The sequence below is a fragment of the Pinus tabuliformis genome, chromosome 9, assembly GCF_031772625.1.
Source record: "Pinus tabuliformis cultivar Carrire ecotype Pingquan chromosome 9, CPIR1, whole genome shotgun sequence".
In the NCBI taxonomy this organism is placed as follows: domain Eukaryota; kingdom Viridiplantae; phylum Streptophyta; class Pinopsida; order Pinales; family Pinaceae; genus Pinus; species Pinus tabuliformis.
Genome location: NC_142307.1, coordinates 548,140,709 through 548,157,335, shown reverse-complemented (window position 1 = coordinate 548,157,335; position 16,627 = coordinate 548,140,709). Strand labels below are relative to the sequence as shown.

Here is a 16,627-nt window from a genome sequence, read left to right as displayed (position 1 = left end):
CAGGGTGCAACACCCGCATGCTGGGGTTGTTCTATGTTCGAGAGTTCGTGCTTTCGATCCCTTTCTTGGGATTGGGTGGCGAGATATTTTGATTTGGTACCCGGTGGAGTGGACTATGGAGATGGTAGTGGACCCAAGTGGAGCTCAGCAGGAGTTTCTAGGCACTGGGGATGCTGGAAGCCCCGACTGGCATTGGGATTCGGGAGGGACTACCTATCATTTCCCATGTATGCCGGTTGACTACAACCGGGATGGTGCAGTTGACCTAGCAGTTGAGCATGCACATTCGCTAGGGGAGTCTTGGTCAGCACTAGTGGCCGACCAGTTTATGGATAGACTCTTTTGGTTTTCTTGGTATGGCATTTGTACACAGGATCACTGGGTGATTAGCATACTCTGGCAGGAGTTTGTCGGAGGAGGTGGCATTGGCAGGCCACCAGACGGTGCCTTGCATGGAGCTGGGGGCTCTTCACTTTTGTGCGGGGCACAAAGGACGCAGAGGAGCGGAGCAATGGTGGCATCACTGCTGACACATAGGGAGAGTCACTTCTCGGATCCCTCAGGAGGGATTTGGAGGGAAGATCCATTCATTGGCGGGGATAATGATGCGATGGTGGAGGTGATGATACTGATTGGGTGTGGCCTGACACGTAGAGACATAGCTCTAGGCCATCATATCTAGGGATGTGTGGGAGCATCTAGTGTTCAGTAGTGGTCTACAGGTGGGCATGGAGATGTGTGGTGGTGTGCTGTAGTGTGTTGGACTACGTTGCGGAGTGGGAGTGCCTCACATCGCAATAAGTACATGCGAGGAGTGATAGGTGCAGTGACACAGGTAGGAAGTAGGACGATACAGGATGGCATAGTTGCAGCCGAGGGTATCTAGTAGTGTGTAGGGGTAGGTCGCGGTGTACAGTGGCATGTCCAGGAGTATTGGGATGATCGGTGGTATGCAGAGGCGTATGGTGCTGCACAACGAGGTCTTGGAGTGTTGTCTCCAGTGACACCCATTGGGTGTAGTTCACCCAGGATCGATGGGGACCCAGATGAGTGATACTTGATGGTATCGCAGGGACTCACACTCCTGACCCTCTTCTATGTCACTTATAGGAATGAGCGATCTAGTTGTTGTCCTTTGACACTCTGGGCACGAGCAACTCACCCAAGATATTTGGATGACACTTGGTGCGATAGAGGGGAGACTTCTCAGCGGGGGCATCGAGTCGGTGCGCGAGTTGACAGCCACAGGTCGAGGGATGAGGTGATCACCAACAAGGATGGCATATCATTCAACATTGATCCTATGCTTGGGGAACTATTACATTCTTTCCACAAGGCATGTCTGGACCATGCATGAGCAAAGGATACCGTGTACGACTGAGATAGTTGTCCAGTATGTATCCGGGTTCTTGACATTGTATTGACACATTCTCCAGGGGGCGGGTAGTCGAACTAGTGGCGATGGTTGGCAGGAGCAGGATGGATCCGCATACACTGAGTCGATTGCGCGTATCAGATACCCATCTATTGGTTGCATTCAGGGGGTAGCTATTTGGCACACGTGGTTTCTAGTGGTCATCAGTACTACACAGTGGCAGGCACTGGACAATTTAGCATGCCTCAGATTAGTTCATGATGTATGGAGCCTATATATGGGTGGCATGCAGGGACTAGAGATGAGGGCCAAAGGGATTCCATTGGTTGTCAGGGCTATGCCGCAACAGGTCTGCCTATGGGATGTAGGGATTTAGTTGATCAATAGATCACTCGTGATGAGCAGAGTCGTGGCAGAGAGTGATATAGTTCGCTCTTGGGATGACACATGGGGGTTCACAGAGGGTTTCATCATATGGGGAGGTAGACATTCTCTATTGCTGCACAGGTTTGGAGTTAGATTTGGATGGGTAGGCCTTGGTGCCATGGAGATGCCCAGGCAGGATGTGTCTCGCCTCTTTTAGTATTCCACCATCGAGTTCCAAGAGAGGAGGATACTGTCTGCGCATGATGGGGAGTATGACATAGTCAGAGTAGTGCAATGTCAGCATGGTGGCACCACTCTGGGACTAACAGGGAACTGGGGCGTCATAGCGCTTCACAACTCAATAACCTTTAGGGATGCGTCGGCTACTGCAAAGGGAGATCATACAGATCTTCCATTAGGCTTTAGCAGGTCACTGATGGAGCAAGGGACTTTTGGTACTTGCATCGGGCAGGATAGAGAGTGGGGCAAGGGGAGCTTCATGTTGGACAGGATGGCCTGGGATCCTGGTATTGAAGGATTCTTTCATATCAGGACATTTCTGAGGTCAGGGACGATTTAGTGGCACATTTGGGACCCTAGCACATGTTGCAGGGATAGTGGGGAGCAACAATTAGAGAGGATGCTCGTTCAGGCATTGCTTTAGGACAAGCGATTTTTGGAGCGTTGGAAGAACTTGCTGAATGAGGATGCCACCTGGGACGGTGAGCACATCTTGGAGCACCCAACTTTGAGGTTGCTTGAGGGCAAGCAACATTTCGGAGGGGAGGACTGTCATGTCCCTTCTCAAACACATTTGTAACAGGGTGCTGCTACACAATTTTGCACAATTTTGGCCAAGGAAGAGAACTTATCATTTTCGACTAGGGACTTAGGAGGAAATTCGACTTAATTTGGTTGCTAGTGGAATGTGGGGGCCACCCACATGGGAATTCGAATTGGACCATTCGAATAGCTTGGAGGGAAAGTTGAATAGGTGGATGGAGGGGCCCACATGAGGCAAGGGAGGCCCAAGGAGTTATAAGGAGGGAGCAACTCTCATTTTGGGATTCATTCTTACACCTTGCAATCAAAATTACTTGACTGTTCGCTCTGTTGTTTAGCTGAGTCAACCGACTGTTTAGCCATGAATCTCTCAAGCGGGAGATTCAACCTCTACTTCAGGGGACCATCTGTGCCCGCCCTAGAGAGGCAGTTCCATAAGTATTTCAGGAGTTCCGGGAGTGTGTTACAACACTACCATTCAACCACAATAGGGAGTACGTATTTCTGACTAGTTGGAGAATATGCAGGGGTTCTTTGGAGCTATCAGTGATCAAGCATTTGTCGGGAGAGTAGCAAAGGGCCAGCCTTTCTTGTGAGTTTTGGAGCCAGCAGAGCCAGCATCCCAGCAGTGCGAATTACTGGGCTTGGGGACAACGCAGAGGGCCAATCCAACAATTTCGTGGAGCTAAGGAGCAGGTGTTGTAGGCCGGAAGCCCATTCGGGAAGTCAGGGGATTGATAGCAGAGGTCAACCCAACACTTTGGGTCCATTTCCAGGAGGATTTACAGGCAGATTCCAGCAGGTTGAGTTTTGCAATTGCAGTTGAAGCTAGGCTCCAAGGGGGTCGAATTTTAGAATTCTAAACTAGCCAAATTCCTTCGTGGGATTTTCTGGGTTTTCTGAGAGGAGTCTGCGCTTAAATTTTCAGAATTTTCTGGATGCTATTATGGCCTAAAATCCTAATTCTTATAATAGGGTGAATAACTAGTTAGTTGGGGAATTCGCACCATTTTGTGGGTTCGACTTTGGCTCGGAGATAGGCCAAACCCTTTCTGGGTTTTTGTGGGTTTTGGTCAAGGAGCTTGAGGTTAAATTTGCAGCATTTTCTGAGCATCGGAGGTGGAGTTTCTTGCAGTCCCTTTCCAGCCAGCAGTGTAGTTTTCTAGGCAGCGCAAAGCATTAGAGGAGTAGTCATTTCCAGCATTTGAGATCATTGTATTATCACCTGGGTTCTGTCACGCTTGCCATTGAGGCAAGCCCAGGTTCATTCCTCCATACTATTGTACTTTCTCCATTGATTAATAAAATGGCTCAGTTGGTTATTACTTCTGGAGTTTTATGAGATTTGTTGATTGTTTAAAATTTATGTGCTGTAAATCGTTTTTGCTTTGCATACCACTGTGAATAGATAACTTATGAAATGGATTACCAATCTAACTCTTCTTATGAGAATTCTACAGTATGAGAATGTCCATGTACCATATATGTATTATGAATACCTCCCTAGTTAAGAGGGAGTGTTGAAATATGTAATTAGGTTCAGTCTACATAATATTTTACGTAATATTGATTTTATGTATTTAATGCAAAGAAAAAAAAATTATTATTGTTATTTTATAGCATGGGTTTCATGCTCAAGGTCAATTCGTTTTAGGTCAAGCATGTGAAAGTTTGGAGTCCCAAATCCCTATTGTAGGAAATTGATATTGCTTCTCCTACTTGTTAATTCATGTAAATTATTTATTGTGTTACACTGTAAATATCGAAGTAAATACGACTGCAACCTTCACTAATTAAATTATATGCAGAAACAAGAACTGAGCAAGAAGAAATAACCACGCACACAATTGACACCGTTGTTTTTTGATAAATGTCCTCGGAAAAATCCAATGCGGGAAAACCTGTGCAACAGTTGAGGATTTGTATTATTATGCAGTAGTTTTTGAATACAGTCTTTGGATGCCTTACTGGCTATCTGATACAGAGAATCTGACTGACAGAGAAATTAGTGAGAAATACCTCACACTATCACTGGCGAACCGATACTGATTCAGGCCCTGGATGGCTGGCCCCACGTTGGCTTTGTGCAACCTCTTTGGGGTCTGCATCACCTCTTCCAAGGACCTTCTGCTGTCTGGAACTTCGTTCCTCGAGCCCTTCGGTCTCACACCCCGACTTCCGGCTCTGGAACTCGATTTCCCAGCTGATTCTCGAACTCCCTTTGAAGCTCTTCGTTGCCTCTATGTGGCACTGCACTGCCTTTGCATGGCACTGCGCTGCCTCTTCTGGATCTCTCTTTGCCTTCTCTGCATTGTATCCCTAGATCAGGAAACTCTCAAATGGGAAAACTATCTCTGCCCCTCATTACAAGAAATCTCCTCGATTACTTCTCCGGCAACTGTTGCGCTGCTCTCTTGAGAAATAGATCTCTTGATCTCACTCAATGTGTTTTCCAAATGCCCATCAAAGTCCTTATAATCTTCTCGTTGAGTAATCAACGACCCAGAGTAAATTCTAATCAATGACTCAATCTTCGTCTTTTTCTAGAAGATCCACACCTAGTTTTATTGATACCCTTTAATTATTTTAATATCTAAGTTTAGACTTAGGCATCCATTAAAAATAATTAATTATTTTAATAAAACTGTGTCCGGGGTTGGGTATTCTGGAATACATGTCCCAGCCTCCTTGCAAATTTTGAGGTTTAGAGCACATCAGATGCTACCAAAAATCAACAACCCTCTTAGTGAGGAATGTGCTCCAGTATTGCAACTTGCCGAAGCATCACTTTGACTATGTAACATCTCCCTCTGCGCTATTGATGTCTGACATCACTGCCAACCAACTACTGCTCAAATGTTGCATCTTTGTTGCTGTTGACTCTGCATGCTGCTGCCAACTGCATATGTATTGCAACTCTGTTGCTGTTGCAATAGAAAAACATCCAAAATACTGAACCAAAGGTGTTCAGTGTGATGCATTTGTTGCTGGAGTTCTGACTGTTGCTAGTCTCTGCATTGCTGCTAACTTTGCATTGTGCCAACTGCATTGTTGCCAACTTTGCTCTGCGCTGCTAAGTCTTTGGCTCTCCTAGCCACTGCAATAGTCACTCTGGCATTCCTCTACACCAATTGACACTGGTCCATCCCGCTACTTCTGATATGGGCTCCCGTAGCAAGATATTGATCCAAGAGGTGGATTTCTCAAGGATCATGCCCATCTGCAGTTCTTTCGAACTACAATACTAGATCACCCTACCTCTCCTCTTGAGGTATTTGGGCAATCATGGCAAACTCCTCCTCCTCGATCCTTGAGGTTGTAGCCTGCGGATCATTTTTCTCGTCCTTCTCCTTCTTCTTGACAGGACATTGCGTAGCGTAGTGACCAAATTCACCACACTGGAAACATTTGATCTTAGAGACGTCCTTCTTCCGCCTCCGTTGCTCCTGCTGCCCCCTAGATGCAAGGGCTGCATTCTCCTCCTCCTCCTTGGGCTTCGTCCCACTGCTGCTGCTTCCATCAAGTTTGCAATTTACTAAGTCTCACCTCATCTCTTCCTGTTGAAGAGCGGCCTGCATCCCTACCCAATCTGACAATTTCTCTTTGCCCAGGATACTCTAGACAAATACTTGCCATTCTTTTGAGTCTGAATTCAGGGCCAACCTCACCATCTCTATAGGCGGAGGCGCTGATCCTACAACTACCAAATGATCTCGGACTTTTTGAAGCTTCGATATGAACGAATCAATGCGTTCCCCTTTCTGCATCCTTGTGGATCTCATTTTCTCCTCCAAGTACATCGTCCGCTACTCGAAAGATCCTTGATACAACGTAGCCAAGAAATCCCACATCTCTCTGACTGTCCCTTTGCCATCAATGTGGCATACAACATGATCCCTCACTCCGTCGAGGATCAACCGCTTGGTCTTCGCCATCTCAACCTTATATTTCTTGAGCGGATATGCATCAGCGGGTACAACTACCACACTATCGACATAGGCTTTGAGATCATGCTCATCTAGCAGGCTGGAGATCCTAGCCTTACCGTCCAATCGATCTTGATCTCTTAACCCATTAGTTGCCATCTCTGCTAACAAAAGTCGAATTGCTCCCTCTCTCCTCTGCGCAGCTACTAGGCTGGCCTACGCACTCCCTGCTGGAGTTAGTAGATATGCTCCTCGCTACTGCTGCTCAGCAACTGAGAAATATAATTCCTTGGTTTGGAATTCACTAAGGAAGAAATTCCCTCAAAAAATGGCTTCTTCCTTCTTTTGATGCTTTTCTAACCTAGCAAACGCTACAAAAAACTGCGTCCCACCTGAAGACTGCTTTGTGCTGAATCTGCTGCTGCGCTGCTCCATTTGCCACTGACAAATCACAAATTAGAAATCTTACCTCTTTGTCAACTCAGAAAGAGATTTTCCTTTAGAATCTTGCCCTCCTGGCCTGGACTGCACAATCCCTTTCGAGATTCGATCTGCTGCCTACAAAGCACTTCGATCTCCCTCCTTCTCTTCAATGTTGGGCTCTTCTGGTCTACTCTCTTGCTTCACCCGCGCTCTGATACCATGTGAAAATTTGGAGACCCAAATCCCTACTGTAGCAAACTGATATTACTTCTCCTACTTGTTAATTCATGCAAGTTATTTATTGTGTTACACTATAAATATAGAAGTAAATACGATTGCAGCCTTCACTAATTAAATTATATTCAGAAACGAGAACTGAACATGAAGAAATAACCACACACACAATTGACACCGTTGTTTTTGGACAAATGTCCCCAGAAAAGCCCAATGCGGGAAAACCGGTGGAACAACTGAGGGTTTGTATTATTATGGTTTATGAATACAATCTTTGGATGCCTTACTTGCTATCCGATATAGAGAATCTGACTGGCAGAGAAATTAGTGAGAAATACCTCACACTATCACTGGCGAATCGACACTGATCTAGGCCCTGGATGGCTGGCCCCATGCTAGCTCTGCGCAGCCTCTGCGTTCGCCTACGTAGATCTGCGTCAACCTCTCTGGGGTCTGCGTCACCTCTTCCATGGATCTTCTGCTGTTTGGAACTTCATTCCTCTGGCCCTCCAGTCTCACACCTCGACTTCTGGCTCTAGAACTCGACTTCCTAGCTGAATCTCAGACTCCCTTTGAAGCTCTGCACTGCCTCTGTGTAGTACTGCATTGCCTCTTCTGGATCTCTCTCTGCCTTCTCTGCAATGTATCTCGTGATCAGGAAACTCTCCAACTGGAAAACTATCCCTACCCCTCAGTACAAGAAATCTCCTCGATGACTTCTCCGGCCAGTGCTATGCTACTCTCTTGAGAAATCGATCCCATGATCTCACTCGACGTGTCTTCCAAATGCCCATCGAAGTCCTTCTTATAATCCTCTCGTTGAGTAATCAACAACCCAGATTAAATTCTAATGAATGGCTCAGATCACATTGACTCGATCTTCGTTTTTTTCTAGAAGATTCACACCCATTTTTATTAATACCCTTTAATTATTTTTAATTTCCTAAGTTTAGACTTAGGCACCCCTTAAAAATAATTAATTATTTTAATAAAACTATCTCCTGGTGGAATTTCCCAAAACGATTTCTAGTTATTCTGGAATACATGTGTCCTAGCCTCCCTGCAAATTTTGAGGCTTAGAGCACATCCGATGCCACCAGAAATCAACAAAGCACCCATTCTATGCTTCTAGCATTTGTCATACAGTCAAAGAAGTCAAAGAGTCGCTGCCATATGTACTAAGACCCTATTGGGCATTTTGTATCAAGTCAAAGAATACATTTAGAGAGCAAGTTGGCTTGTAGAGATGAAGTCAACCTCATTAAGGGCTATTCGAGCTTCACTAAAAGGGTATATATAAGAAGCATTCGACCTCACTTGGAGAGACAATCAATCAAGTTCCTTGAAGCACACACAAGGACAAAAAGGACTAGCAAAGAAGAGGAGAACTAAAGGAAGAAAGATCAAAGTTTTTGAAGACTGTTTTTGGGTTACATCCTCTCACACGTGCGAAGGAATTAGGGCATCATTTGTTGCAGCAAAGTCTGAATTACAGTTATCTAGAGAAGCCGAGATTTTGTGCCAAAGGGATCAAGCTTGAAAGCCAGATTTCTGAGGAGAAAGGAGCACCCTAAGCGAAGGAAGAAGAAGACCACTTTTGCCATCTTTTCATCTACACGTGTGATCTTGGGTTTCTGCAGTAAGGCCGAAAATTGCTGTCAAGAAGTTGCAGGTCTGAACTTGAGATCAGAAGTGAGGTTGCAGTGGTTTTGAAGTAGTTTGACTTGGGTTGACTTTGTGAAACATAAGCTCATCTAAAACAAGGTTGACTTGGTCTTGGAGGGGTCTTTGTCTTGGGTCTAAAGGTCTTGGATTTCATCATTTGAAGATTCTATAGGAAGAGAAGAATTCTTATGGGTTTTCCTCTCTAGCAGTGGTTTTGGCCCTAGCTAGAAGCCTATATCCTATGTCCATTTGTGTTATTGATCTTCATAGTTTTGTAGCTGTTTGATGATAAGAACACTATAATAATCAAAAGAAGAAGAAGTTAATTATAAATACTACAAGTTGAAGTAAAGAACATCACAAGCAGTTATCAAAGTAAAGAGAAGTCACCCTAATCTAGCTTCCTTTGATTTCTCAACATGCTTTGCATGAGCTGCAAATGATTCTATAGTTGTATCTTTAATTTCTCCTCTACAATAGAGTCTTGACTCCTCTTGTGTGCATGTTGCCCATAACTTGTCAAAGGTTGGAGCATTCTCTCTTGCACTAATACTTGATGCAAATGAGTCCTATGATCTAGGGAGACCACCCAAAGTAACAACTACCAATTCTTTATTAGATACTTCTTCATCAATGGCTTTGAGTTGGTCTCTGATTTGAGATATCTTGACAAAATATGATGCCACCGTGTCATTCTTTGTCAACTTGATGTTATGGCCTCTTAGATTGATAAATTGTTTCACATTATTAATGGTGTACAATCCAATGATGGCATTGCTTTAGCATTCTTGTGTTCAACAATATAGGGAATCAAGTGATCCCTAACAAAATCTAATAGAACGCTTCTTTCCAAAATATCGGCTTCATGATACTTTTCTTTCCTGTTTTATCAGATGGGTCAATGACTTTACCTGTGACAATTCCCCAGACTTTGTTCCTTTCAAGAATGATCTCAACTTTTGCCTTCCATGCCCTTTAGTTAGAGGCTCCTGCTAGTTTTCTTTCGGTCTTCATGAATGAAGAATTCGTGGTGAAAATGTAGGACAGCACCCAAAAAGCTTTTCAAATTCTCTTCAAAATGATCTCTCTACTCTTTTCCTTCACCAAAGCTTTGAAACCATGTTGAAATTCTAGTGATGTAGAGACTAGAATAGTTTTTCACAATTGATAACTACTATTGATGCAAATTACTTCTTCTTTATACTTTAGTCAACAAGTAGCTATACATAAAAAACTTTGACCAATAATTCTTCAACAAGAGCAGTAAATAGAGATCATAGTAGACAATGAACAATAGACAATAAGCAAGAGACAAGAGACACCAAGATTAGGCTCACAACCAGGGCAAAACCCCACACGGGGAAAACCCAAAATTCTTTCCTTATGAGAGAGAGATTCTGTTCATCAAAGTACATCAAAATGTTCCAACAAATCCAAGATAATCAATAGTGCAATACCCAATCAAAGTCTGCTCATAAATTCCACTTCTGTCCAACAAGGACTGCACAAGGAGGCCGAAATATAGGCCTGAAATCACTGTTAAGGAAGGTCGAAGTCACTACTGTAATCATCAACGAACTGCCGAAAATATATACCCAAATAACCCTCAGACAACTTCAGAATTAAGTCACAAAAGAAAGCGAGCATGTCTGCAATTTTTCTGCTTCTAAAGAAACAACAGAATAGATCAAAAAATACCCCACATCACTGTAGTCAACAAGACATTTAAGGAGATACAATTTGCAGTCAAAAGAACCCTTCTTGTCTTCTTCGCATGTGTATACCCTTTGCAATAGAAGTCCAAATTGTGTGTGATTGGTGGTGTTTGAATGAGGCTCATTAAACACACACATATATATAGGTGCCAAGTGAGGGCTTATTAGCCTAATGGAGCTGACATGATGGCCTTCCTTAGAGCTGACTTGTAGGGCTAATTGCGCCGAGTTGTAAACTTAGGATGGGCCAATTTATAGATGTCTAAATTTGATTTCTTCTCCATATTTTGATGAAAAGTACCGACCATAGCTACCTTATATTTCAACAGACTCGAGGACGTATAGGAAGGAGTCTAGAGATCCAAATCTATCAAGGAGATCTAGCATTGATCTAGGGAAAATCTATTGGATCAGATCTAAGGAATTTGTATTTTCTCAGTTGGGCCATTATCCCAGGACAAGAGCCCAAGTAAGTTTCAATTATTAGTAAAAAAAAAACTGTGATTGGGAAGGATTCGTTCTATCATTGTGATTGAGATCGATATATTTTGCTTTTGTTGAATTTTAATGTGTTAATAAACCTAGTTGTGCATTTAATCACTAGATTTGTTAACTCTACTAGGAATTAAGTGTCGAGTTCTAGGTTTGTAGGAAATTTAACATGGTATTAGAGTGTAAAATCTGAATTGATCTTGGAATCTCAGGTGCCAAGATTGTATTGCATCGCCGAGGGCGAGATCTAGCCACAACTATACGAATGTGAGAATTTTTGTTTGAAGGGTCGAAAGAAATCGACAGTACGAAGGTCATACGAAGTATGGTGCAACATAAATGGCTGAGTAATTATTTTTTGTTATTTTTTTGGTTGAACGGGAGGGGGTCGAAGACATTTTATAAAGGTTAAAAAAAGAAAAAAAGGGGTGACACAACTGAGTGGAACACAGCTAACAACTGCAGAAGTGGGATGTCATGGAAACTAAATATCAGGTAGAGAAGTCCCTTGCTTGTAGTGCAAGAAGGCAAACTGCATGCAAGTGTTGAGAGTTTCACTGATAGCTAGAGTGACCAACTAGTTGAGTTTGGCAAGAGCTAATTGGAACAAGGTTCACAAGCGACAATTTGGAGAAGTTATAGTAGAGGTCCACAGATCGACTTGGCTATATGCAAGCAACTAAAGTAGGTCAAAGTTTTAGCAAGTGGTAACTGTCAAAAGGTATGATGGGGTCAACGACGAGCATTGGTAGAAGCTAGGTAGGCCAGACCAAGGAAATTGAGAAGCTAAAGCCATCAGAGATAACAAAGGAGCTCAGACAACAATCCAAGTTTGAGGGTGCAGTAGCGCTTAGGCTGTATATAGGCCAAGTTGAGAGTACGAGCAAGTTGTGGATGCTGCAGAGGTTGAAGGACAGACTAGGCATGTGGGTGCAATAACACATAGGTCGTGTGGGGTTGCTGTAGGGTGTTGTGTGTGGAAAAATCATGGCTTGCGAGAGTTTGATTGCAAGATAGTAGGGAGGATCATGTTGCGAGTAGGGTGTTGCGTTGGACTTGATCAAATAATCGCCGGATGTAGTGGGCAACAAGGAGTTGTTGGGTAGGGGATCTACTGTAGCAGGCTGTGAGTAGAGTTGCTGACATGATTCTACCAACTAAGCATGGGACAAAGGATTGTACCAACAAAGCTTGCCAGCAAAATTGGAAAAGGTCAATTGTTAGAGGGAGAGAGGGAGACTATACCAATCGAAGGATTGGCAACAAATTTCAGTGGGTGTCTCAAAGTACAGAGACAAACCCATAGGGAAGATCTATAAACCAACATCTTTCTTGTGGGTGCTAGAAGGACTTAGCACATGAGCAATGATTAGAAGCATTGCAGTGACAAAGAATAAGGAGTTATCGGCTCTGGAGGTTGAGCAACTTAGAGGGAGTTAGCCTTCAGGTTTAGGAAGTGAGGAGCAACCAAAAAATTCTTCCAAGTCTGTCAATATTGGTACAAGATGACGTTACATGATGTTAAGGGGTAGTAGGCTTCAGGGAAGAATGCCAAGGAGAGTTGGACTTCGAGGATCTTTCCAGACCAAGTGGTGGAGCAGGCTTCCAATTTAGAGGGAGCAACCAAGGCAACAAATGCTGATCCAAGATTAGAGCTAATCTCAGGCGATAAAATATCTCCCTCACTAAGAGGGAGTGTTGATGTTTGTAGCTTGGGAAGGTACTTTTGCACAAGCCTTGTGTCTAGGCATGCAGAAGTTGCCCACATTCTCCTTAGAATACTTGCTCAAGTGTGAGAAAGTTGCATTGTAACGTAGGAAAAGAACATAAGTATTATGTTGGCTCACTGAGCTAAAGTAAACTAAGGAAAAGTAAAGTAATTTAATCTAGTGATTTTGTTTTAATTACAACCATTGATCTCAAGTGGGGCAAGATCTAATCTTGGCCGTGAATCACTTTAGCGATTAGGGTCAGGGATTTAGCTCAATATAAATTTATAAAAGAAAGGCTAGGGAGAGGGAGAAGACACACCATACAATAGCAGTAACCTTAGGAGGAGTGTGATACTCCAGAGTGCTTGTTTTGAGGAAGTACAAGAGGGAGCCTGGAAATCTAGATCTGCTAAGGAGATCGAGCATCAATCTAGGGCAGATCTGCTAGATCAGATCCAAGGCATTTGTATTTTGTCAGTTGGGCCATTATCCTAGGACAAGAGCCTAAGTAAGTTTGGATTATTAATAAAAGAAACTGTGATTGGGTAGGATCTATTGTGTGATTGTGATTGAGATCAATACATTTTAATTCTGTTGAATTATAACGTGTTAATGAACCTAGCTGTGCATTTAATCAATAGATCTGTTAACCCTACTAAGAATTAACTGCTAAGTGCCAGGTTTGCAGGAAATATAACATCTTATGAGTATGTTTCTTTTCTATATGGTTTGCCTTTTTGCTAGTAGCTTGTTGAACATTCACATGGTGGGGAATCACTACTATTCAGTTCTTGTTCCTTAGCACATGGGTTTGGACTAAGTTGTACCCTAACTTATGGCTTGCAAGGGTGCCTTTCTCAGTGTTCAGATTTGGTATAAAGGGGATCTCTGGCCCATTCTTTGTCTATTCTTACAATTTTTTCATTTGTTGTAAGTGAGATATAGTTTTTGCCTATTTCTTGGACATATTTAGTCTGATCACCCTCATGGTGGATGTATAATTGATATTCATTAACTGGCTCTCTTTTGTGGAAAATCTTTTATATTATTGAACAAGGATGTTGAACCTATCAGTTAAATTTTCATGAAACTCTGCAACTACTTAGATGAATAAATGAAAACTGAAACCTAGATTACTTTCACCAAGATATAGAGTCTCTTAACAATTCATAAGCAACAAAATATAAACACATAGATAAAAGCACATCACACAAATTGGCACACTTATTTTTCTAAGGAAACCCAACAAGGAAAACTTGCTTACTTGATGTGGTATTTTATTGATTTCTCTGGAGCAATCTTATCTATTACAAAGCAATATGTATTTCTTGAGAAAGGGTTTTGCTTCTCTCACAAATCTTAGTTGATATGGTTGATCTCGACTGGCCTTGATCATTGCTTGAACTTGGCCCTCTAGTTTGTGACCAATTCTTTGTTTCTTCCTTGACTTGCTCCTCCCTCCTTGCACACTTGGTAGCCCTATTCCGTTGTGCAAATCCCCTATATCCTAGCACACTTCAGGTCCTATTTTCTAGTGCATTTATGCCCTATTTCTTAGCGCACTTTCTGCCTTCTATTCTTTAAGACCTAGCTCCTATTCATTGCGCACAACCAACCTCCTAAGTTCTAGCACACTTGTGATCTGCTGAAACTTAGGGCACAATCTCTGTGCTTGCCACAATCAAGGATCCTCTCACAAACTTGTGAGTTGTCTTGTCAGACAAACCTTATTCACAAAACTTATGAATTCCTTGTGCCTTCGTCCTCCTCTTTATAGACCCAATTCGAACATGCAAAGAGGTCCATTTCAAATTTACAACTCGAGTTCTAATTGACGAGTCAATTGAGAGTGACACTCTTTCTCCAATCAACAATGGTGTTCTTAACTTGTCGTTCCTTCAATCAAGACTGAAAACTAACTCGCTCTAACTGAAATTGTAACTACCACCTCGTTTTGTAGTCAAATTGATGAAGATTCCACTTAATTGAAGCTCCAAATCTACACATGCTAACTTGATGATTATTCCAGTAAACTGGAAATAACTCATTCTAACTGAAGCCTAACTCATGATCTTACACTCATACTGGGAGAAGGACAATTCAAGGTCTTCATTGGCTAAGGAACAACCTAGAACCTTTAATCGCTACATTTTCAACATTATTTTGACGAATATTTATACTATTAGTACCATGTAGGCCAAAAACATTCCAATTATTTTTAGATTTCGTTACTTGTATCAATTAAAAATTTGAAATAAACTTCTTGTTCTTAATTTTTATTTGTACATTAATGATGCTCTAGAAATGTTTATAGTAGATGTTTGTAAAGTGTTCTGCCATGTTATGAATGAATGAAGAGATTCAACAATCTAGAATGTTTAAGTTGGATATCAGATGCAGTTGCATGGTGCGAATTAAAGCTATAAATCGGAGCTCACGTTGATAAACTCCCCTCATTTCTATTGTCGTCGGGATTTTCTTTAGATTAACTCCTTAAGAGTTGCAGTTAGTCCCAAAATGTCTGTAGAGGACCGTCCTTTTCTTCTAGTTGTTGATTAGTGCCTCCCTTCAACCAATTGTTGTTGATTACAATTTTGATCATTATAATTTGCAGATGTAGTCACATTGTATTAAGAGTAAAATCTTTCAAGTAGTTTTCATCCAAGAAAGTTTTTCAGACGTTGTAGTCTTTTCTTGTTGGTCTTTTATTTTTCTTTTTCAGGGTTGCTTTGGTGGGTTCCTCATAATCGCCCATATAATGTGTTTCCCTCTTTTGTTAGCCCCTAAATTTCCTCCGCCAATACAGAAGACAAGTGCAAATAAAATATTCAAATGACAGAAATCATGTTTTTTTTGATAGATCTCTAATGAAACTGTGCTGATACAAATGTTTTCCTTTTTCAGGTTCTTGAAGCTGTGATGGAGCATCATTCCATACCCAAAGATTCATTTTCAGCAGTTTGTGTCATGGTTGACAAGGTTACCTTTCCCAAAGCAACTATTCATTTAGAAAATGTTTTTTTATTCTAAACTATTGACATGTGATTGCTGGTTCTTTGTAGTTGTTACACATGTATTTGATTGCCCTTATGTATGGAAAATACCAAAGTTTGATAATATTCTTGTTTATTGTGAATTATCCTGAAGTTAAAGCATCTTGAATTAATAATTAAATCATATAAGAGAAATTTCATTGCTTTATGCCCCAATTTAGTTTGAGTTATGCTTTTCAGCCTCAACTCATCAAGGGTTACGACTCACTTTCCTTTCTTGAAGGATAGCGTTTTCAGCTACACTTTCAGAACATCTTGTCGAAGATGCACCTGTTGGATATGATCGTCAAATATATTGTCCTTTGTGGTTCCAAGATCAAGAGATCTAGCATGTTTTTTTTATTGAGCTATCGCTGAGAGAGGCCATACTCCAAACTCTCATACTACAACATATGATCCCTTTGCAAATAGAGGGTTCCTTTGGGCATCATTCATGAAGACGTTGGGGCCCATGCTTTTCACCTCAAGACTATTTTCACACTTCTCTCCCTCTTTGAAATGATCCAAACTTTGGGGGACACATTGTTAAGGAGGGAGAAGTACCCCTTCCAATCCCTTTGCTCCTAAGAGGAGTTTTCTTCTACAAGTTCTTTGCGATGGAAGCATTGTTGGTTCTTTGAGGTGTTGAAGAAAGGGTAACTCGGTTCGGTCTTCATAATGACATTGTAATTATGATTTTTGTAAACAAGAAAATGAATTTATTATTGTTAAAATTGGCAAGTAGGGCCAAACTCCATGTGGGTCTACTTATTCATGGCAGCCTAGGATACCGGATTCGTCCTAAAGGCCCCTCGAATCGCAAATCCAGCGAATCCGACACGATTCGCTATGGATTCGTGTCCGATTTTTATGACACGTCGTGTCCTGGGGTGTGTCACAAATT

The 16,627-nt window shown here is 42.1% G+C and overlaps 1 protein-coding gene across 1 annotated transcript in view; it reads left to right on the top strand.

Annotated features, from left to right (window-relative positions):
- LOC149149680 (histidine--tRNA ligase, chloroplastic/mitochondrial-like) overlaps window positions 1-16,627 on the top strand; it is a 340,861-nt gene that overhangs the window by 198,046 nt on the left and 126,188 nt on the right. The window contains exon 7 of the mRNA XM_089440941.1: window positions 15,596-15,670. Within this exon, the coding sequence (XP_089297067.1) occupies window positions 15,596-15,670 (75 nt within the window). The remainder of the gene's footprint in view (window positions 1-15,595; window positions 15,671-16,627) is intronic.